At 33.3% G+C, this 24,481-nt stretch overlaps 1 protein-coding gene across 3 annotated transcripts in view; it reads left to right on the top strand.

The window, feature by feature from the left end:
- HNF4G (hepatocyte nuclear factor 4 gamma) overlaps positions 1-24,481 on the top strand; it is a 167,724-nt gene that overhangs the window by 130,541 nt on the left and 12,702 nt on the right. For 2 of the 3 annotated variants that reach the window (XM_030937775.1, XM_010388050.2), the window contains 4 exons: positions 13,672-13,840; positions 17,852-17,946; positions 20,927-21,033; positions 22,566-22,721. In XM_030937775.1, the coding sequence (XP_030793635.1) occupies positions 13,695-13,840; positions 17,852-17,946; positions 20,927-21,033; positions 22,566-22,721 (504 nt within the window). In that variant the 5' untranslated portion in view covers positions 13,672-13,694. Of the gene's footprint in view, positions 1-9,753; positions 9,960-13,671; positions 13,841-17,851; positions 17,947-20,926; positions 21,034-22,565; positions 22,722-24,481 lie in introns of those variants that run through there. The other variant, XM_010388043.2, reaches the window with a different exon arrangement.

Here is a 24,481-nt window from a genome sequence, read left to right on the forward strand (position 1 = left end):
AGGCAGAATTTCTGCAGCTGGTTGATGACAATTAGAATAAAGATAATAAAGATTTAACATAACTTTAGGTTTAAATCATTTTCTAAGACTAAAATGTATGATTTTGAGTTCAAAAATGTAGGATTCAGTGAGAATATGGTCGCTATGGAGATCTAAATTAGTGGTCCAGAAGGTGCACTAGAATACATATTTGAACAAGAGCAAAGCTGAAGATATGGTAATCATAATGGAAAGCATACAAGACAGAAGACTGGTGGGCATTGTTCAATGTTCAATGTGCTTTTTTTTTTTTTTGAGACAGGCTCTCACTGTGTCGCCCAGGCTGGAGTGCAGTTGTGCGACCTAGGCTCACTGCAACCTCTGCCTCCTGGGTTCAAGTGATTCTCCCACCTCAGCCTCCCCAGTAGCTGGGACCATGGGCATGCACCACCACATCCAGCTAACTTTGGTATTTTTCGGTAGATACAGGGTTTCACCATGTTGGCCAGGCTTGTCTCGAATTGCTGACCTCAGGTAATCCATCCTCCTTGGCCTCCCAAAGTGCTGGGATTACAGGTGTGAGCCACCATGCTTGGCCTCAATGTACTTTTTGTTTCTAACTTAGTTAATCCTTAAAAGAACCCTTTGAGATAGAAATTCTAGAGAAATATAATACTTGAATAATGAAAAATTTTGTAATAAAAGAATAAAGAAAGAACAAACTGTAAAAATGTAATGGAAGAATTCTCTCTTGATGAAGAAATGTTAAGTATAGATAGAAAGAGCTCATCAAGTTCCATGAAGGATTATGAAAAAATAAAATTAAAAGATGCACTCCTAGACATATGGTAAAACTCTATTCCAAATATCAACAGTCAAATTTATCATTTCAATACAACAGATTAGAATTGATAAAAATTACATTTACAAAAGATAGAGGTTAAAGGACTTTGATATCTTTCCACTAAGGTATTATTTACCTGCTAAAGAAAGGTACTTTCTGCTCAATTTTATATTGTTATGCCTTGTCATCTTTATTTAAATATGCATGACATGTATTTTTCTATGTGGTGTGGTGTGAGTCCAACTTACCTTTATCTAGGATAATAAAATACTGAAATAATTATTTGGACGAAATATCCCTTTTTCACACTGAACTTAAACACCTTTATATTACATAATCAGCCCGTCATATCTATGGGTTTCATAATCACAGATTTCATTAATCACTGACTGAAGATATTTTCAAAAAAGAATAAATAAAAAATAATAAAATAAAACAAATAAACAATTATGATGACTATGTAGCATCTGCATTGTATTAGGTATTATAAGTAATCTAAAGATAATTTAAAGTATACAAAAGGATGTGCATAGATTATATGCAAATACTATGCTATTTTATACAAAATGAGCATCTGAGGATTTTGGTATCCACAGGGTTACTGAAACTGCCTCATATGGATTCTAAAAGACAACTGTATTAATTTGCCATATACACCAAATAAATTGGAATGTCTCTTTTATCTCCTGTTCTATTTATTCCTAAACACAACTATTCTGTTTTTATTATAATGGCTTTATACTATGTTTGCATATCAGATAAGATCATCTTCGCTATTCTTTCATTTATAACTTTTGGCTATTTTTAAAATTTTATTCTTTAACATGAGTTTGAAGTCATAACATCTAAAACCCCTCTACCTCATCAAAAATAAATAAATAAATTCCTCCTGTAGCTGTCTTTGTACTTGGAACTGCGTATGTTATTTTGAGAGAAGAGTTATTTTTATATACTAGATGTTACATATAAGAAATTGAATCTTAATTATTGTTTTCATTTCTGGTTGGTTATTTTCTAAAATGTTATTTTCATATCATTTTCCAAGATTTATACCATTATTTTTTTCTTTCCCTATTGTAAATGCTAGAACATAAGAAAATAATAGTGATTAGTACTGGTAAGAGTGCATACTTTTGTAGTATTTCTAGACTAAGGGAAATGATCTTAATATGTCACCATTTAGAACCATGTTCAATGTTGAGTTTTGGTATATTTTTAAAATTATATTTATGTGGGCACCTTCTATTCCAGTGCTTGTTTTTTATACCACATTGAATCATGCTCCCCAAACATTACCTCTTATATTTAAGCCTGGAGTGGAAGTGAATGGGGCAAAAGAAGAATGTTCTTTGTGCTCTGGAAAGTCAGCATTGGTATCATGAGGTAGATATGCAATCGTATACAGGAGACTGCATTTAAAATGGAATAAGCTTTTCTTCCTATTTAAACTAGCCCTAGGCTAGTAATCCTACATGTGTATTTTGCAACTTCCCACTGAAATACCCATGACTAAACTACCGTGCAAATTAAGACAGGCATTCAAGAGTCAGACAGTATCAGTGTTGCATCTCTATCTAGCTGTAAACCAATGAATTTGTTCTGTTGCAGAAGTCTAAATGTATAGGATATTAACTCTATTTCTCAATCCAGCTTCATGGATCTTGTAGAAAAATAATGGTTCAGCTATTTGCCTCTTTATACAGATATAAATCATCATCATTATCATCATGATCATTATTTTATCATGATTACTTGATTATAAGCTCCATGAGGGCAAGGATTTTCTCTATTTTTTCATGTAGAAATATCCAGTCACTAGAAAAGCATTTGACACATAAAATGTACTCATATCCTCAGTGTAAATGCTATACACTTCAAAGTTTATTATTTGCATATGTATTTTATTCACACTTTCAATAAGTATTTGTGGAGCATTTCCTGTATGACACACAGTGTTCTAGGCACTGCAGACATAATAGTAAATAGAAAATAGAAGGTCTTTGCCTTCATAGAACTTGCATCTTAAAACAGTGGTTCTCAGATTTTGCTGCACATTGGAATCACCTAAAGAGTTTTTAAAGCACTGATACCAGCTTCTACCTCCAGACTTTCTGATTTAATTCATGTCTGATGCAACTTGAACCTTGGAGGCCTCCAAAAGTTCTCCAGATAATTGTAATGTGCACCAGAATTTTTGAATCATTGGCCTAATATACAAGTTGGCATTAAGCAATTCCAGGTTTCTTACTTGAGAGTGATAATAGATTGTGTAGATTGTGTTACAAAAGCCACCACTTTACCTATTATGCTTAGTTCATATTATATTCATATGTTTGCTATTAATATTATTTTAATTATGTCCTATATCCTTGAACCAAAAAAAGAAAAAAGTTCCTTATGGTATTTTTGAGAAACCAACCAATACTATTTTTCTAAAAACACATTTATCAAAAAGGAGGTGAAATATTCAACATTTCAGTTGAGCCAGTTATATACCTACCTCTATTAAATGGAGATGCAAATATTGTTTACTTTTATCCCAATCAAATATCACATTAAAATATTGTTCTCCATATGTATCTAAGAAAGCTTTAAAGAGGAATTTTGAGCAGTTCTTGACTACTTGACTGAACATGTAATCTATATTGTATTTTATATGGAAAAACTAACTCTTATTTATATACTTATTTATTTATTTCTCTGGCTTCCAGATGCTAAAGTGTATGTTCATTATAGTACATTATAGTTCATTAAAATGTTGAAGTCTAAATTGCACTCAGCGTAGTGAAACTGCTGCTATTTTTCTTAAACATTATACCTCTTCAGAACATATTTGCAATAGGTTCTGGCCCAAACTGATAACTTCCTTCCCGTCATTTTGCATAATGCAGCAGCTTTGGTTTCAAAATGCCACTACAATCTTAAATATTCTGACTAGCTTTGCTGAGTTTGCAGTAGCAACAATGATAATACCCACTGTAAAAAGGAAATGCAGAAATAGTGACTGGCAAATCCTAACATGTTCCTTATATTCATACTTTAGTTTCCTTACCAGTATAATCTATATTCCAGTTAATAATTTAGTGCTAATCAGCTCCTTATCTTCTGAAAAGGAGAGTCTGCTTTGAATCACAAGGCAGTTGACCTTGAAGGTAGGTTTAATATATGCAGATTTCTTATATCACCTCTAAGCTTTTATTACTCAGAGCATTTTCTTGGTTACATTTAGCTGTGAGCTGTGCAAACCTCATTTTGTCTATCCTAGCAGTAACTGATTTAATAATGATAGTTTTTACTCTTCCTTAGTTTTGGATTTTACATTTATTTGTATAACTAGTTTTAAATAACATAGTGTATTAATGTGCAAATAAAATAAATATAAATAGTTCAGGAAAATCATAAATACTAGAAAGAATATAGTAGGATCTTTCTAAACAAATTCAGCTATTTCACAATGTGCTTATGTATCTCTGTCAACTTTCTTTAGATTTTACTATCAAATGGCATTTTTTAGTAATGATGTAATAAAGATTTAAAATTGGTTCTTTGGACTACATTTTGTGAATTGAAAATGAATGTGAATTGAGAAATGAGCTATAGAATTTTATTATATATAAAACTATAAGTAAAGCTATATTAGTATTATAAAACCATGTAAGCAAAACTATAGAAGTTCAGTTTAAATTTAAAAAATTTTCAACAAATTGAGGACAGTAACATGTTTCAAAAATAATATCAAAATTAGAATTTTTGCATGTTATAACAGCTTCGGTTTAAATGTGTTAATAAGTTAATGAGATTGCATAGGTCTAAACTGAACAACAAAGGAAAAAGATTAAAAAAAATTTTTATTTATCTAAAAAGTACACATAATCTGGGCTTTAGGAAAAAAATTTATAAAGGTCTTTGGAAATAGAATCCCATCATGAGACAATTTCAAACTTATTTGTATGTAAATAGTAGTGACTTGCCTTAAATATTAAAATACCCATCTTTGTTTGTTGTAATTGTGAATTTACTTATTTTCTCCCATCAAAATTAGGAAGAAGAAAATACAAGATTTCTATTTCAAATGAGGAAGAATGGTTAGATTAGGACAGTGGCAGCAAGGAAATATGATGATTGTTTTTTTTAATTGAGATCCTTTTTGAGAAACAAAAGGTGGCTTTGCTTTGAGTTAAAAAGTCATTTTTGTTGGGTAGAGTTCTTCACTTAATGGTTTCCTGCTTACTCTGAAAAATACACTGGTTGATTTTAGATTTGTTATTTTTCTTCATTTTGCTTTTAGTGACCACATTTGTGTAATCTTCATGCTTGAAAAGTAGAATATGAAAACAACAAGAACTATAGATGTGCTTTGGAGATCGATATGTAGCACTTTTGCTAGTGAAAAAATCTCAAAGAAATAAGTTTAAAAAAACACATTTCGTTAACTCTATTTTACAATAAAATGTTTCTATACTGGTATTAGCATTCCAAATTATTTTCATGAAACTGATTTTATGAAAATAACCTTCATCTTATTAGCTTGCTTTCTATCACGTGGTGAAAGAATGATTAAATCAAATATAAGTTATGGAGCAATTTAAATGGCTTAATCGTCTTGCAGATAAGATAGAAATGCTTCTGCTATTATCTTGAAGAATCAATAGTGAATTGAGTTGTCTTCTTTAAACACTATGCTGTTTTCACTGCTTGTTATGTTTCTTTAAAGAAATTTAAATATTTCACATGCCAGTTTAGAGAACTATTGCTTGAAAGAAACACTTTTCAAGATCATTAGTTATGCTATTTAAAATTAACCTTTTATCTACAAATAATGTTGTCATTCTCTTTGGAGTGTTTGACCTGACTAGAGCTACGATGGCACATTTCAGCCTACAAAACGTGAGATTTCATGTTTTGAGATTTCAGTAGTTCATAGTTTATCATAGATTTATATTTTTTGATATAGATTAAATTTATATAACTTTAGAAAATGTGTGCTATTTATTATAAATTACTGTTTTATGTATTACTATGTATAAATTATGTGTTTCCCAATTTAATCTTTAGAAGTAAACTTAAAAGCACTCACAAATTTCTGTTGAATGTAGGGTTTAATAACATAGGCCTTATTTATTTAAGGATAATTTTCTTCTACTATCACCTAGGCATAAAATTAATACAGTTTTATTTTTAACTACTTAAGCTCTTAATCTAATGTACCCTTAATGAACTTACCCGTGTAAAGTACTTGATGAAGCCATCATGAAAGGCTGCTTGGATAATATTCATCAGTTCCTTTGCTGAAAATGACTAAATTTTAATGTGAACAGTTATATATTCACCATAACTGTTTCAAGTATCTAAGGTTTATGCAACTTAATTTAATAATTTCATTTTGTTCAATTGTTCCACAGACATGTTTATTGAGTAATGAAAACACCACAATCACAAATGAATGGGAAACACAAAGAATCAGGATTAAGAGTATGCTGTGTGTTTTGATTATGATGCATAACTGAAAACCTAAAATTAACTGTAACTTAAATTGTTTTTCTGTGACTTTTTTCTTTCTCATCCTCCTTCTTCATTCTCCCCTTCTCCTCTTTAAATAAATAAAAATATTCTGAATGTAGCTGAACTAGTTTTAGAAGTAGAGAGGAAGATTGGTTATAAAGAGGAATATAAGTTAATTTATAAATGCAAGTGATCTCAAGTTAAAATAAATATAAGACAGCCTCTAATCTCCATGTAGCCAAAACCTGGGATTAACTCAAGTTCTCAATGTCCTTTGTAAATCATACTAATTAGTTTTCAGGGTAGGCACATCTTACCAACTTTATACACTTATCAAGAGTCATTTGGATTTGTTACCTAGTGTATGATTGCCATTTGTTCTTGCTATTTCATTTCACAATTTCGTTAAAAATTGTGCAATCTAATGCAATATGAGCATTAAAAGGCTTTTATTTTATCTTTTTGAAACAAAGTCTTGTTCTGTCACCCTGGCTGGAGTGCAGTGGCATGATCTTGGCTCACTGCAACCTCCACCTCCCAGGTTCAAACGATTCTCCTACCTTAGCCTCCCAAGTAGCTGGGATTATAGGCACACGCCACCACGCCCGTCTAGTTTTTTTGTATTTTTAGTAGAGATAGGGTTCTGCCATGTTGTCGAGGCTGGTCTCAAACTCCTGGGCTTAAGCAATCTACCCGCCTTGGCCTCCCAAAGTGCTGGGATTATAGGCGTGAGCCACTGTGCCTGGCTAAAAGACTTTTTTTTTTTTTTCTCCACTATAAAAACCAAGGGAAATACCATGGAAGAAGATAAAAGCAAATTGACTAAATTATAGACAATATTTTGAAAAACTAAAATTCTAGAAGCCTTCTAGAATTTTTGCTTTGGATTTCCTTGTGAGTGGCTTTAACATTTTTCTCCATAAAAAAAATTTAAAAAACTAGAAATCAAAGGCAATGTGTGAGACTTATGAACAAAAAATTTAGTAAAGAACCCCAATCAGTGCATTCTTACTTAATAAAAAGGTCTTGGTTTTACAAACGGTAGCATCCATATCCCCCTATGTAAAATAAGATCAAGTAAGGATATACCTTTTCTTGACTTTCTGTTTTAGTTATTTTATTTGCTTAATCAGTTGGGTAAATTATGAGTCCTAGAATTTAAGAAAAGAGGGCTTCCACTGTACTTTGTACTCTCCTTCAGAGAAAAGCTAAAGAAACCCCTTGTTTTGTTAGGCTGAGGCTGGCTGAATTCCATGGGTGTTTCTACATCTGAATATCATTACAAAGATTACCCATTTGAGGAGATAAGCTTGCTATTCAAATCTACCATATCTTCTGGAAATTTTTGAGTTCTTACTCTACGAAATGAAGAAAATAACATAAACTAACAAGAATGGGGCACAGGTTTCTTCTTGAATGCCAGCTCTGATTAGTTGCTAATTGCTACTTGAAGATCTGTGCTGAGATCCATCTGTAGCCCCTTTCACCTTAGAGTCGAATGCCTGGGTCTGGTACTGTCAGCCGTGGGAACAGACTAGGGTAGAAGGATGAAACTATGACAGCATTGTTCTCCTGAGCTACAGCCATATTTCTTTTAGTGTTTTCCAGATGTATAAATGAGCTTTTCCTGTCTTTTTCTTTTTTATTTTTTCTTCTGTTGGGACACTCCCATCAGTGACAACCCTCTGTATTGGTTAATTATTTCATAGATTAGAAAGTTTGTGGGCTCTACACAATTCATCCCTTTGGTTCCTATAGAAAACAAATGTTTGTTAACTCATTTAAAATAAGGACAACTTCACTCAAATAAAATTCATAGAATAAAAACCACTTCTGTCTACTTCTCTAAAAGCTGAATAACCTATGTCTAGTCTTCATTAAAGAAAGTCAGTCAAAAAAGAAAGTTTATTTCAAAATATTCCTCACAATGAAGAGTATACAGAATATGAGGGCAAGAGGACTATTCCAATCATCACTGTTTGATTTAGTGAATCTGGCTGCTAAATTGACTCTAGGCTATTTTTTTTACAGTTTGTCACATGGTTTAGAGTCTTTAAGAGGCCAGCCTTCCCAGGTGAAAAGTACAGTAGTTTCTAAGACAGAGTATTCTTAAGGTTTATGGTGCTAATAAATTGGTTAAGAAATATTACTTTGCTGCAATCTTTAACAAATGCAGAAAAGGACATTCTGAATTTATAATGTAAATGGGGCTCAAATTCTTTCTTGGAAAATAGAATCAATAAACATATACTCAGAAGTAAAATATATTGATTGAGTACTATTGTCTAAATATTCCCTACACCCTAGAAGTTCCTTGTCAAATATACACACAGAAGATATACTATGCTATATAGATGAGGGTTGATGATAGGAATATGTAGATTTACACGTTAGGGATAATTTTATTTCAATTTAATGACATCAAAATTCAAAACAAATGAAACATTATACATGTAACAATGTTTTAAATGCCTCCCATGTACTAGCAGCTGTACTGGTTCTGCCCTTGGGAAGTTTACTGACATAGTTGGGACACAGGCCCATAAATAGATAATTAAAGAGAATATAATTAAAGGCTATTTTAGGGTTATGCCTAGGGAGCTCTCAGGGTATGTCGTAACTCCTCACATTTCAAATTACAAAATTTGCTTTACTCCAAAATAAAGGTAGCTTTATTGCACATTTAAGAAAACTTGAAGGCCGGGCGCGGTGGCTCAAGCCTGTAATCCCAGCACTTTGGGAGGCCGAGAAGGGCGGATCACAAGGTCAGGAGATCAAGACCACCCTGGCAAACATGGTGAAACCCCGTCTCTACTAAAAAATACAAAAAACTAGCCGGGCGAGGTGGCGGGCGCCTGTAGTCCCCCTGCTCGGGAGGCTGAGGCAGGAGAATGGCGTGAACCCGGGAGGCGGAGCTTGCAGTGAGCTGAGATCCGGCCACTGCACTCCAGCCTGGGCGACAGAGCGAGACTCCGTCTCAAAAAAAAAAAAAAAGAAAAAAGAAAACTTGAAATTCTAAAGTGTTTATGTGAGATGTTAACTTACAGACTTGATTTACCAAATTTACAACAGTAAAGTCGGTCCCACTTTTCAGAATATGAGAGGTATGTGATTTCAACACCTTAAATGGGATACCTCACATTATTATTACAGTTTAAAACCTATGAGATTTTCTTTTCTATTTTTAATCCTTCTCTTAATGATCTCATTTATTGTCTGCTGGAAGTCAATTTAGGAAATCATGTTAGTCCACTAAGCACTTCAGATAAGGCTACACCATGAAGCATTCCAAGATTATCACAAGGAATTGCTTTCGTATGCCATAAAAGAAGAAATAAGCAGAATATGGCCTGCCGAAGAAGGTTACAGTTTTACAGCCCCTCCCACTGCAGCTCTTAAGTCACTCAGTTACAGTTAACTTTGGATTATCACTCACAGACTGAAAGCAAAACACATCAAAACACTCACCACACACTCTGGGCTTGTGGTGCCACTTGTATATGCGTTTCTAAATCAATGATGAGGGTATCAGAACCAATACTGGACATGGACATGGCAAATTACAGTGAAGTTCTGGACCCAACTTATACAACTTTGGAGTTTGAAACTATGCAGATTCTATATAATTCAAATGGTAAGTTATCATCTGTTTATAGATGTAAAGAAAAGTAAGTATAATTGGAGAAGGTAGACTGAGCTTCCAAAAGTGGTGGCTCAATGTTTTGTTTGGTTTTTTTTTTTTTTGTTTTTTTTTGCTGGAGAGTTTAGGGCTTGCTTTTAAGGCCACAAATCTGAGCTTTTGCACTTCATTACAAAATTTAAGTTAATAATGTTGTGGCTACTTTGTGTTAGAGGTAAGAAAGCCCGGTTTTACGTAATAAAGTAATGTCAGAATTCTGTCAGGGGTCAGTTAGAGAGGTAAAAAGATTAGTTTTAGCTGTTATTTTATTTGCTGTAAATCATAGTAATAAGTAATATTGGCAGATTGGCTGTGAAAGTATATTTTCTATGAAATATATAAAATGACTTGTGGAACAAAGTTTCCGTAGAACATTAGGGAGTTTCACTGATTGTCTGCTCTTTTCATTATATTTCCAGTTCTCAATTGGTACTGATGAGAAACTGCATTTAAAATTACTATCAGGTTTTTGCATTGAATGCAAATATGAAAGGGAATAAGGCTTGCATTATAACCTCACTTGACAGGCTAATGTTTAGCCACACAAAGCTGTTGGTATTTAATTACTGTAATATTTTAACTTTAAATAAGACATGAGTTGTTTAGGGTTTGTGTCTTTATGTAATACAGTTTACTATCGACTTTGAATTTAGACTTAATACCTAGTAAAAAATCTTGTTTAAAATATGTTATCACTGTTAGAACTCCTAAGATCAAGTAATTATGTATACTTTGGAAAATGTGTGTGTGTGTGTGTTTAATGCAAGATTGAGAATATATCTTATACTGAGGATATCTTACTATTCTACTGTATTATATAATTTGTATGACTGGTGTTCTGGTTCTATTTTTAATAAGCAGTTCCGTATTAATGGGGATTTAAAAAAATAGTCAAAAGGTGAATTCTGAAAATTTAGCTCAAATATAGTTAAAATAAACCTGTAGTACAACTTTCAGGAAGTCACTGTTTTGTGTCTTTATATTTAGACTTGATTAGAGATATTTCATAGAGTATTTCATCAGAATCATGACTTTAAAAAACACTCATGATTAAGAAGTGGTAGGGACATATTTACCATAATCATAACACTTATTTACTATGTTTAACGAATATACTGAAATAACGAATTCGTATGGCTATATCCAAAGTGTGGTGTAACTTGTTTGTAATAAGACTGTCAGCAACATGTAAGTATGACACTAAACTTGAAGCAAGAGTGGAACTTTTCATATTTCTATATAGTCTCTCAGAATACAATAAATTCCAAACAGTTCTAACTTTCATTTTGTTAGTATCTGTTTTTTTAATGTTACCAAAAGGAAAATGTTTAGCATTTTAATCCTATAATGTCACATGACTAACCCTAAGCATATTCTCATTAAAATTTTTTTTCTACTTCATGAAATTACATATGACAATATTTGTCTCCACTGAAATATTAGTAAGTAGAACATATGTAAGTTACAAAATGTAATCAGGACATGACACCCTTTAGTTTTATCCTTTTATACAATAATCAGTTGTCAATATAAAATTTTGTAATAAAGTTTTACTATATTACATATTTAATATCTTTTGAATGCATATTGATTTTTAAAGATGTAATCCACAATATTAACTCATTTAAGAAATGTTTATTTTATTATAAATATCTACATTTTAAAAATAATTCTTCCTTCAGAATTGTGTATTAGATGACCCACTATATCCTGGGCATAATCCTAAATACTGGAAAACAGAGGACTAAATAAGACAGATAAATTCTCTACCATCATGGGGCTTATATTCTGTGTGTAAAGATGGGTAATAAATGAGCAGACCAATGCTGAATATACTTTTCACCAATAAAGTTATATAAAAAGCTAAGACCATTTAAAAAAACTAAGGCCAGGTGTGGTGGCTTATACCTGTAGTCCCAGCACTTTGGGAGGCTGAGGCAGGAGGATCACTTGAGCCCAAGAGTTTAAGACCAACCTGGGCAACATAGTGAGACCTTGTCTCTACAATAAAAAAATTAAAAACTAGCTGGATGTGGTGGTGTACTCCTGTAGCCCCAACTACTCGGGAGGCTGAGGTGGGAAGATTGCTTGAACTCAGGAAGTCCAGGCTGCAGTGAGCTAGGATTTCACCACTGCACTCCAGCCTGGGTGACAAAGCAAGACCCTGACTCAAAAAATAATAATAATACTTAAAATAAGCAGGGGTCTAGATTCTACTTGAAGGATAGATGGGAGGTGACATTTTTAAATGTGTGTTCAGAGAAGGTTTCACACAAAAGGTGAAACTTTAACAGAAACCTTGTAGCTAGCTCAAAGAAAGGTTTAGGGAAGAACTTTCCTTCCAGACAGAAAGAAGAGCAGGTGAACAAGTTCTGAGATGAGAGTAGCCTTCAATGACAGGAAAAAAAAACAAAAAACAAAACAAGAAGGTATTGCTGGAGAATAGTGAACTGGATGAAAAGTGGTACCAGATACTGGGATCAGAGATTTGGGGGAGTTGTAGGGGAGTTTGACATGCAGGGTTTACAGGCTGTGGGAAGATGCCTAGACTTTATTCTGTATCTAGTTACGGCAGGGTTGGATGCAGAGGGTGACATTATATGAATTACTTATAGCAATATCACTTAGGTGGCTTTGGGGTAACAAACAGTAGGGCAGCAAGAATGGAAGGAAAGAATTTAGATAGCGGACTGTTGCCATAATCTAAAGGAAAGATGATGGTTGATTGAATAAGGATGTCCGTGGTGAAAAGTTGTGGATTAAATATGTATTTCAAGCCGGACGCGGTAGCTCACACCTGTAATCTCAGCACTTTGGGAGGTTGAGGTGGGCAGACCACCTGAGGGCAGGGGTTCAAGAAAAGCCTGGCCAATATGATGAAACACCATCTCTACTAAAATTGTCCTGGCATGGTGGCACACGCCTGTAATCTCAGCTACTTGGGAGGCTGAGGCGTGGGAATCATTTGAACCTGGGAGACAGAGGTTGCAGTGAGCCGAGATCGCCCCACTACACTCCAGTCTGAGCAACAGGGGAAACTCAGTCTCAAAAAATTAAATAAATAAATAAATAAATAAATAAATAAATAAAAAGTATTGTAAATATGGACTTACCAAGGGATTGGTTATAAAAGATAAAGAGAGAATACATTAAAGACTCACAGATTATTGGCCCTGGGAAACTGGATGGAACCATTGACTGATATAGGGGAGACTGAAGGAAAGAAGAACAAGTTCTAGCGGAAAAATGAAAGTGTTTTGTTTTTGATACGTTAATTTACAATTCTGATTAGATTTCATAATGAAGTTCTTCAGCAGGTGCTTGGGCATTTCAGGCTGATGCTCATGGGAGACATCGGGGCTAGAGAGATAAAATATTGGAATTATTCATCCTACAGCTAATATTTATTGTCATGGAACTGATAAACCTCCCTTGGGAAAGAGCAGAGTTGGAGAACTAAGCCCTATGGTGTCCCAAAGTTAAATGATCAGAAATAAGAAAGGAGAGGTTGGAGCGGAAGCCGCCAGCGGGGCTTAAAAGGAAAGCACTGGTGTGGGGTCTCCAGGAAGCCAACGAACGGACTGTTTGAGCCTCTAAATAATTAGCAGGACAATTTAATCAGGAAATAGTACTAACTGTAACTGTAATCTTCCTTTTTTATTCACAGATAATTCTGCCCCAGAGACAAGTATGAACACCACAGACAACGGTGTCAACTGTCTGTGTGCCATCTGTGGGGACAGAGCAACAGGAAAACACTATGGGGCATCGAGCTGTGATGGGTGCAAGGGTTTCTTCAGACGCAGCATTCGTAAGAGTCACGTTTATTCTTGCAGGTACTTTAAATGTCCTTTTAGTCAAGTTATCTTTACAGGTGTTTCAGTTTGGCACGGAAAAAGTAAGAGAAGAAAATTCAGAGTTTTCGTGTATCTGTAAGTCTATAAATACAATCTCTAAACTGCGGTACAAGTCAGAACGTGTGGGTATGTATAAGGATGTATTCACATAGGTGGTTCTTTTTATGAAACATTTTAGACTTATAGAAGGTATATAAAAAATCCACCTACCTACCACCCAGCTTAGACCAATATAGTTGAAACCTTTAATGGACACCTCCTCTGGCACTTTTTCTCCTTTGTCTCCTAGACGTAACTACCATTGTAATTTCATGTTATCTTTTCCTTGTGTTTCTTTATTGTTTTATCACATGTTCATATACCTCTAAACATTTTAAAACCTGCATTTAAAAGATTTTTCAATATGAATATTTTTCTTCATGTTGATTTTTTAAGTGCCATTACATCCTAGGTCTAAAAACAATTATAAAAGTGAAGATATTTTGGTAGTTTGTTGATATCAATGAGTAAAATTTAATTTTCAGTCCTAAAATTTAAAATATATTTCTCATGCCATATTTTTTGTCATTAAATTTAAATGTTTTGTCAGAAGCTTCTTTAACTATATTATATTTGTCACTCATTTCCAGTAGGCTGCTTTCTTGTTTTTTTTTCTTTTGTTTTTAGATGAACACCTAGTCAACATAATAACATGATTTAAGTATACATATTGCATATTGATTCATATGTATGACTGTCCTTTAAAGCAGATTACATTTAGATTGAATATAGGCTATTAACAAAACTGGTTACATTTAACAACAACAAAAAAAACTATATTTGTTCTGTCAATAAAAGGTATGTGTAGAATTACATCCTTTTAAGAACAGATCAGACATTTGGGAAGAGGTTAACCCTCTCAAAGTCTTGCCATGTGATTTCGTAGGGTACAACACAAGTTAATATATAACTCTCCAAATATCTATCTAGTTCTCTGATAATTCTTTAATTTTTCCAAGATAGTTTGAAGCAGGTTAAGAAAATACAAAATGCCCACTTTAAAAACTTTATAGGTCATACACACCATGGAATACTATGCAGCCATAAAAAAGGATGAATTTGTGTCCTTCGTAGGGACATGGATACAGCTGGAAACCATCATTCTCAGCAAACTATCACAAGAACAGAAAACCAAACACTGCATGTTCTCACTCATAGGTGAGAATTGAACAATGAGATCACTTGGACACAGGAAGGGGAACATCACACACCGGGGCCTGTTGTGGGGTGGGGGTAGGGGGAAGTGATAGCATTAGGAGATATACCTAATGTAAATGAAGAATAAATATATGCAGCACACCAGCATGGCACATGTATACATATGTAACAAACGTGCACGTTGTGCACATGTACCCTAGAACATAAAGTATAACAAAAAAATAAATAATAAATAATAAAAAAATAAAACTTTCTAGGTAAACAAAAAAAGTGTATTTAGATGAGTTTTGCTTTTATTTACATTAAAACTCTAAAGGTAAAAGGTAGATCAATTTCCTTCATCAAAAATATTTTTGTACGAATGCTTCTAAACTAAAACAAATACAGAATAACCTGTAAACCATACCTTCTGGAGTCATCTGCTCTGTTAAAATTGAAATACCTGTGTGTATGGGTGTGTATGTGTGTGTGTGTGTAACGGTGATCCAAACAACTAAATCCAACAACTTTTGAGAATCAGAGAATCGCAAAGGCTATCAGTACTTCTGTCCTTTCTGTATGGGAAGAGTGGAAAAGGGATGCTCTCAGAGCAGCTTTTAGAGGTTTAAAAAATATTCTAACAACAGATACAGTTTAACTCCTGCACCTTCCTATTAGGAATGTTACTGCCAACCTAGCTTTCTTTACATATGTTAGTATTCAGCAAATGTGATGATTTTTCATTTGGAAAATGGTTAGTATATTGATGCAAGTTTAGGGGCATGGAGACTTTCTGAAGCTCAGGTTGTGCTGGTCTCAAATGTATCTATTTCCTTAGATGCCAAAATTATATTTCTACTCTAACTGCTTCATCACACTGATGTTGGGCTTTGCTTCAAAAGCACTTTTAATTGCTGTTTCGACACTTTTCATGTTATGTTTTTCACCTTATGTACAATTTGTATGCATACTCTGTTAGATTGTAATTTCTTTGAGTGGAGGAGACAAGTAGCATTAATCTGTTTAATCCTTACACCAGGATCTTGTATGTTGTAGGTGCTAAATAATATGTTTATTCAATTTTTATTATTAATTTAATGTTAATTGAATGCATTCTCCTTGTATTTTTGTCAATCTGGTCCTCTCTCCTGAGTCTCATCAGCCATTTGTTCCCAAATGAGCAATGCTTTGTTCCTCACTCTGAAAGCACATTTCTCTTCTAGCTCAATTTGATTATAGGCTTCGTTTCTCATTAGATTTTAAGTGGACACTGATAGTTTTTAGAAGAAATACATTTCACAAGATGTATATCTTTATTCTTATCATTTATCATCAACTACAAATAAACAGGTACATATCCAGATGTATGGATAATTTTGTGCCAGAGTTTTGAAGAAGTGTTTGTGTTTACTGTATGCTTAATATTTACCCCTAACTATTTGAAGTGCTTTCACACAACAGCCTTTTGGGCAAGTCCTTCTCTTTATTTTACAATTGTAAACTAAAGTTACTTAACACCCCCAAGTTCTGCTGAGAGTCAACGGTAGAACCAAGCTTAGATTTAATTTCAGAGACTGTACTCTTTTTATTTGTTTGTTTGTTTGGTTAAGTACACAAGTCAGTTTTTTAGTTTATCCAGAGTGGTGCAACAATCACTACAGTCAAATTTGACCATTTTTTATCACTTTATAAAGAAACCTTTAGTAGTTACTCCCCCATGTCCTCCCAACTCCTTCCCCAACAATATGAGGTAACTAGGAATCTACTTTCTGTTTCTACAAATTTGCCTTTTCAGGACATTTTGTATAAACAAAATCATATGATGTGTGATCTCTTTTGTCTTACTTCTTTTGTTTAGAATAGAATAGGCTGCCAAGGTTTATCCATGTTGTAGCATTTATCTGTACTTCATTCCTATTTACTGACAAATAATAATATTCCACTGTGCAGGCATGCCACATTTTGTTTTTCTATTATCGGTTGATAGACTCTTGTATATTCTCCACTTCTGGGCGATGATGAATAATGCTGCTGTGGACATTTATGAACAAGTTTTTATGTGTACATATGTTTCATTTCTCTGCATACAGACCTAGCATGGCATTGCTGGGTTACAGAATAACTCTATGTTTAGCTTTTAAAGACAGTGCTAAACTTTCTTCCAAAGCAGCTGTGTCATTTAACGTTTTAACCAGCAGTGTATGAGGGTTCCAATTTTTCCACATCCTCACCAACACTTGTTTTTTCTTTATTTCATTTGCAGCCATTATAATGTGTGTGAAGTCTTACCCCATGATGCCGACTATACTCTCAATGTTGTCCTCAATTACCTCTTGATGTATAATTTGCCATGTAGGGTAAACTTCAGTGGGGTGTGGGGTACACTTAAAATTAATAGAAGGATATTTAAAAAGAGAAAAGCATGAAAATGCAGGGCCATGAAGTTCTGATAATAGCCTCCTTCATACTGAAATCATTTAGCAATAAGCAACAAAAACTTGAATGCCAAAGATATTCAAAACTAGGTTTGGCTTTCATGACTCATGATAGAAGTGGTTACGCACAGCAGCCAAAATGAAGATAGTCATTCAGTTTTATTTTACTATAAAGACTAAGTGAGAGGTGAGGCTCGTGTTTTCACGCACATGCTGATTGTGAGACTGGAAAGGTCATAGTTGATTGTTCCTATACCTTCTTTTTATCAAATCAAATGTGACAACACATATTTAAAATCCATTTGTCTATTTGCTTTTTTTTTGTAAATTATAGTTTTCTATGTATTTTTTTCAAACTAATATATCTTTGATGTTACAGGTTCAGTCGGCAATGTGTTGTTGACAAGGACAAAAGGAATCAATGTAGATATTGTCGATTAAGAAAGTGTTTTAGAGCGGGAATGAAAAAAGAAGGTAATAATTATGGTGATGATAATTAACATTATTGATGAAAAGTGATAAACATACGCACACATTCTCATTGGTCACTATAACCTTTTTACATGAGTTCTAATTTTCCTCACTGTAATATGGAGGAATCTATGGTTCCTCAAGTTAAAGAATTTAGTCTAAGGACATATAGCTATTAAGTGGTGTAGCCAGTATTTATCTGGTGACTATCTGATTATGGATATCATTCTCTCCACCACTATATTGTCCAAGGCAACAAAATTATTGACTAAATAGTACACCAGTATTCTGTTAGTGGGTTGAAATTACAGATTTCATTTTTTTTTTTTTGAGATGGAGTCTCGCTCTGTCAACCAGGCTGGAGCGCAGCAGCACGATCCTGGCTCACTGCAACCTACCAGGTTCAAGTGATACTCCTGCCTCAGACTCCCTAGTAGCTGGGACTACAGGTGCGCATCACCACGCCTGGCTAATTTTTGTATTTTTAGTAGAACCAGAGTTTCACCATGTTGGCCAGGCTGGTCTTGAACTCCTGACCTCAAGTAATCCACTCCGTTCAGCCTCCGAAAGTGCTGTCATTACAGACTTGAGTCACCACGCCTGACGCAAATGTATTTATTTTTGTTCTCAGTAACAAATGAGTGTCTTTTTTCTTTTAATGAACATTAACTGAACATCTACTTTTCATGCGTTCATTTATTTACTAAATACTTATTGAACACTGCAATTTTCCAAACACTGTTCAAGGTGCTGAAGCTTCAATAGTGAACATAGTAGACAAAATAATCTTCCCTTTCAGGAAGCTTATATTATATCGAGGGACCGAGACAATAGACTAGATGTGCTATTTTAGTGTGTACTAATTTCATCTTGCATATATTAAGTAATCTGATTATATTCTCCTACATTCTAAATACGGTTAATTTAGAAACAAATGTATTGAACACATTGTAAACATTTAACAGCATGTAACAACTACAAAATTCTATACTTGTCAGTTTTACTGTTTGGTCATGCCTATCATATGCAAAGAGATGTTTTTCACAACTATTTCACAAACTAAAAAAACAAATGAAATCACTATACTAAAGAAGTGTAAAATATATCAAACCCATCTTTAACATAGTTAGCTTTTTCTTTGTCATTCAATATTTTAAGAATACAGGAATACCATTAGTTTTGCTCAGGTTGGTAATCTTGAAGACAACAAAAAACAAAGTTCACAAAATTAAAGGAGAAGCACTTTCTTATTTAAAAAGTGATTTATTTCTAATTTCATAGGAAGCTCTATTTGGCACTTTACAGGATTAATTTACTTGATCAATTGCCTCCCTCCATTTCTACTTGAACCCCATGTTTATCCCCACAAAAGTGTAAGCAAATAACAATCCTATATTTTCTTCATGAATTTTACAATTTGTGAAATACAATTATGATTTAAAATAGGTAAATTTTATCTTCTGTTCATAAAACAACGTGTTAATTTTCTTAAATAGTTTGGAAAGTAATTCTGAGTTTTAAAGTTGACATATTTGTCTTTTTTACACTAACAGCATAGTAGCAAGATTAGGTGGAAACAAATAGAAACATAGTTTTATGTCAAAAATGATAGCAGTGAGAAGATTATAAATGTTTACGATATCTTTTAGCATTTTTCTAAAGAATAATCATGTAAGTTAAATTCATAAAAGCATAGCTAACATCTTAATATTTTATCGCTGCATATGCATTTCCAAATGAGTCAGTTTAGGTTAAAAATCAATAACAATTTCTGTAAAACAAAAAGAGCACGCTACCAGTAAGTATGATTTTAAAATAAAATATTACTGATTCACTTCAACTTACAGACAACTCACTCCTTTTTTTTTTTTTTTTTTTTTTTTTTTTGGAGACACGGTCTCGCTCCGTCTCCCAGGCTGGAGTGCAGTGGCGCGATCTCAGCTCACTGCAAGCTTAGCCTCCCAGGTTCACGCCATTCTCCTGCCTCAGCCTCCTGAGTAGCTGGGACTGTAGGCACCGGCCACCACACCCGGCTAATTTTTTTGTATTTTTAGTAGAGACAGGGTTTCACCATGTTAGCCAGGATGGTCTCGATTTCCTGACCTTGTGATCTGCCTACCTCGGCCTCCCAAAGTGCTGGGATTACAGGCTTGAGCCACACTTGGCGTGATTTTATTCTCTAGATGGTAAACATGTGAGTTAATGTTTTCCCTGTCACTCTTCCTTATATTTAAAAATGCAGTTTTCAGTAAGGGATTTGGGGAACTACATTATTATTATTATTATTGTTATTATTATTATTTATTTTTTCTGAAGTAAAGAAGCAGATCTAGCTCTCTCTTAGAAACCTGTAAAATATATAGGATTTCTTCGTCTTTCCAAAATGCTGATATTCAAACCTCAATTTTCTCAGGAGAGACTGCTCCATAGTACAACTTTTGCTTTATTAATGTTGGTAAACTGTCCCATGGAGAGTGTTTTATAAGAGATCATAATATTGTAATCCTAAAGTCATTGTAACTAAAATAAGTTTACTTTCCATTTTTGCTAGTGTTTTATAGAGAAAAGAAAATGGAAGTTTCAAAATCTATGACTCACATTTTCTGATAGTGAATACACTCTTATCTTTGACCTGGTCAATCTTATAGGCAATGCTCTTCCTCTAGTTATCTTACAGTTTTATTAACTTTCAGAGAGTAGAAAACCACGCTATTAAAAATATAGCATGGCAGAACTGGCTGAGCCAACACTTTCTAACATGCATGCTGTCATTACGTCTCAAACAGCAATGTTTTATGAGCTCTAGTGACAAGCCTGACTATTCTTGTTTTTGAGAGTAGTACAGAATGAAAATATCTTTCTCCCACCGTCTTTTGGAAAGACCCTTTCTCAATTTTTTCACTTAAAAAAAACTCCTCAAACTCTATATCCTAACATACAGTAAAGAGAAGTGCTCAGTAAATACTGTGTTTTTTCCTTCTAGCTGTACAAAATGAACGCGATAGAATAAGCACCAGAAGAAGCACATTTGATGGCAGCAACATCCCCTCCATTAACACACTGGCACAAGCTGAAGTTCGGTCTCGCCAGGTACCTGTGGCACACCAGCATCAAACCCTAATTAATAAAATCGAATGTCCATGTAGACACCACGCCAAAATAATATAAGTTTATTCAAATGTGCTCATTACTAAAATAAGTTACATTTACACACATTTAAGAGTTTTACCTTGAAAGTTTGAGTGGGACTGCAGACTTAATTTTGACTATTCTTGAACAAGATTAGTTTTAAATGGAAAAATAAAATAAATTTCAGTCTAAGATTGTTTTTAAAAAAGCTTGCTTATAAGGTTGATTCAAAATAATGAATAGCGCAAAGGTCTGTAGGCAGTGTTTTATTTTATTGATTGAATCTGTACAACCCACTACCACGACTTTTGGGGAGTTTGGTTGAGATTTGTTATCAGAGCTTCTTTCATTGGAAATGACTTCTGTATTATTGGGACCTGCTTCGGAAACAGACATTTAAATGAAGAGTCAGAATTCAGAAAACACAGAAGAAAGAAAACTTTATTATTTTAAATTTATCCAATAACAGTTCTACAGTTAAAAAAATAAGTCATTAGTTATATAGATAAAAATAAATTATTTAGTGTCACATAAAGAAATCCTTAAATCAAATTTATTTTAGCATTGACCTTATTAGAAATGTTAATTTTTTTCTATTATAAAGTAGATTATAAAATTGCCAAGTAGTTAATCAGGTCCTATAATGAGTCAATGCAACTACTTTCATTTTTGATAACACAAGGGTAATATGATGAGGTTAACATCACCTTTATCATTATTACTTGAATATTGCTTGATGGGCAATAAAGCTTTTAGAGAATGACTTAAAGGGGAGCTATGAGAAAATATTCAAATACAGATAAAGATACACTCACACGCATGTTCAAAAATAAGTTTATAAAAACTTTTAGACTTTTTTCTTTCAGCAGAAAAGCTTTATTTAGCTTATATTTTTATATTGTCTAAAATTATACGTAATCTTACAAGTGTATTATTATATGTTAAGCCCTTCAGCATTGCTGAGTCACACATTGGTTTCTTAATTTAATTTTGAAGGGCTTCCTTTTAATGCAGTGAGACAAACAGTTCTTGCTTCTTGTCTCCCCAACTGGGTAATCTTTATGAAAACATTTTCTTCATAAAGTTCCACAAATTAAAGAAAATATCACCTTTAATTCAAAATAAAATCAAAGAGCATATTACATATGGATACTATCTATCTATTTATATAGCCATTTTGATTGTAAAACTCCTCAAAAGTTGGGGTAAAACTTAGTGTACAGATTTGACCACTAACATAAGATACTGCTCCCAGAGGATGGCGCTATATAAATGAAATGGTTTTAAATTAACTTGTAAACTGATAGGTATTTTATTTTTCAATTTAAATCAGTATTTTATTTTTCAATTTAAAATGTTTAGTATTTGTCAAGATACTGTAACAACAATAGTGCCTACTTCTATGGTCTTTATTTGTCACAGTCAAAAAACAAAAGGGGAATGTTGGCCATCTATGATTTTAAACGATAATACCATGTTTTTCTTAATGCTAGATCTCAGTCTCAAGCCCTGGGTCAAGCACTGACATAAATGTTAAGAAAATTGCAAGTATTGGCGATGTCTGCGAATCTATGAAACAGCAGCTCCTAGTCTTGGTGGAATGGGCTAAATACATTCCTGCCTTCTGTGAATTACCGTTGGATGATCAGGTATACATTTAAAAATTTATAAGTGCTTTAAAAATGCTTCTTGAACTTTGCTAAGTTTATGTTCTTTCCATTTTATTTGTAATGCATATGCTATATTACTATATTTGACAAAAGATAAACTATGAGAAAGGATTGGGTTTTCTTACCCATCCACCTTTTTCTATCAAGAGGCACAACTATTTGACTTCTATTTTAGGGGTGTAGCAAATGTATTGATTGGACGAGAACTGAACAAAACACTCCTCTGCCCTTTTGGAATTTTAAAAGGCTTATGTGAGGGAGAAAGGCAGATAGCATGTAACTATCATTGTGAGACAAAATATTAGAAGAGTGAATGTCTGTGAAGCAAATGGTGGATGTTGTGTATTGGCGTTTACTGAAGGTGCTATATAAACCTCCTCAGAAATACCAGGTCACTCCTAGACAGAAACCACACAGGTTATGATGTTGTCTTGGTGGGTACTTCATGCAATTAACATAAAGTTTTACCTTTCATGCTGTCAGTTTTATCCTAGAATTTATTGTATAAAAGTTATGTTTCTGGCAAAAAGAAAAAATGTCTGTAGAAGCATGATAAGAAATTTATAGAGAAATAAAATTATAGAAGGAAATATAGAATGATCTTTTACTAATACTTATATTTTCATATTTTATCATATGTCCATTATAATATTTTAATAAGTGCTTAGAAACTTGAATTTCCTGATTGTATTATAAAGATAAGTATTTTGGTTTCAGATTCATTTTGAGTTGTTCTTACTAAGTAGGGTATAATTTTTTGTAGATGAAAATAATTTGAAAAATTCCCTTTCTGTCACATTAAATTAACAATGGTAAGTGTCGTAACTAGTGTATATTTATTTTTAAGAGAGCATTTCACCTAGTGACAGGAAAAAAAAAATACAGTGAAATCTGAAGTAATTCTTAAAAGGCTCTGTAACTGCCTTCCTGGTATGAGTCATGAATATTGACATATCATAAAGATAGCATGGCTCAGAAGGTTATGCCAGAGTGAATAATGCTAAATTGCTAAAACCTACCAGTCTCACCCCAAGCAATATAAGTAAGGTTACGTTATGTATCAGTTTTATATTTTTATTATCATTCTTCTTTAGAAATTGCTGACTTATATATACAATGATTTAAAAATTGGGAAATTAAAATCCAGTAACCAGTGAGAAACAGTTTTAATTTGCCAACTGATTCTTTAATAATAACAGCATAACATTTATTAATTAGCCACAAATTTGTAAATGTCTGTTATGAATAAGGCACTGGGAAATTAGCTTTCAGTTGCACTATAAATTACATAATTTGATTTAATTATCTCAGGAGCTCGGTGACAGGTGTTATCATATTCATTTTACAGTTTCTAAAACTGAATCCTAAATCAGTAAAATTCATTCAATAAATTCATCAAATGAATATTTATTGGATTACTGTTCAGTTTTAGGAAGTGTGGGTATTTAGCAGTAAAAATACAGATTTCTTCACTATTCTCATAAATGTACACTCTGAGAGAGGTGGATAACTTAAAAATGCAAAAATTATGAGAAAGTTCATTCCAAGTGGAGATAAGCTCTATAAAATGCTATAAAATGGAATAGAATGAGTTGTTGGAAAATGGGGATAAAATGAGAAGAGAGACTTTAAACTGAGGACCAGAGAAGTTATTACCTGAGACCCTGAAAGACAAGGGGCCAAGCACAGGAGAATCTCAGAAGAAAGCACTCCAGATACAGGAACAGCATGTCCAAGGT

Source organism: Rhinopithecus roxellana, chromosome 9 (genome assembly GCF_007565055.1).
Source record: "Rhinopithecus roxellana isolate Shanxi Qingling chromosome 9, ASM756505v1, whole genome shotgun sequence".
Classification (NCBI taxonomy): domain Eukaryota; kingdom Metazoa; phylum Chordata; class Mammalia; order Primates; family Cercopithecidae; genus Rhinopithecus; species Rhinopithecus roxellana.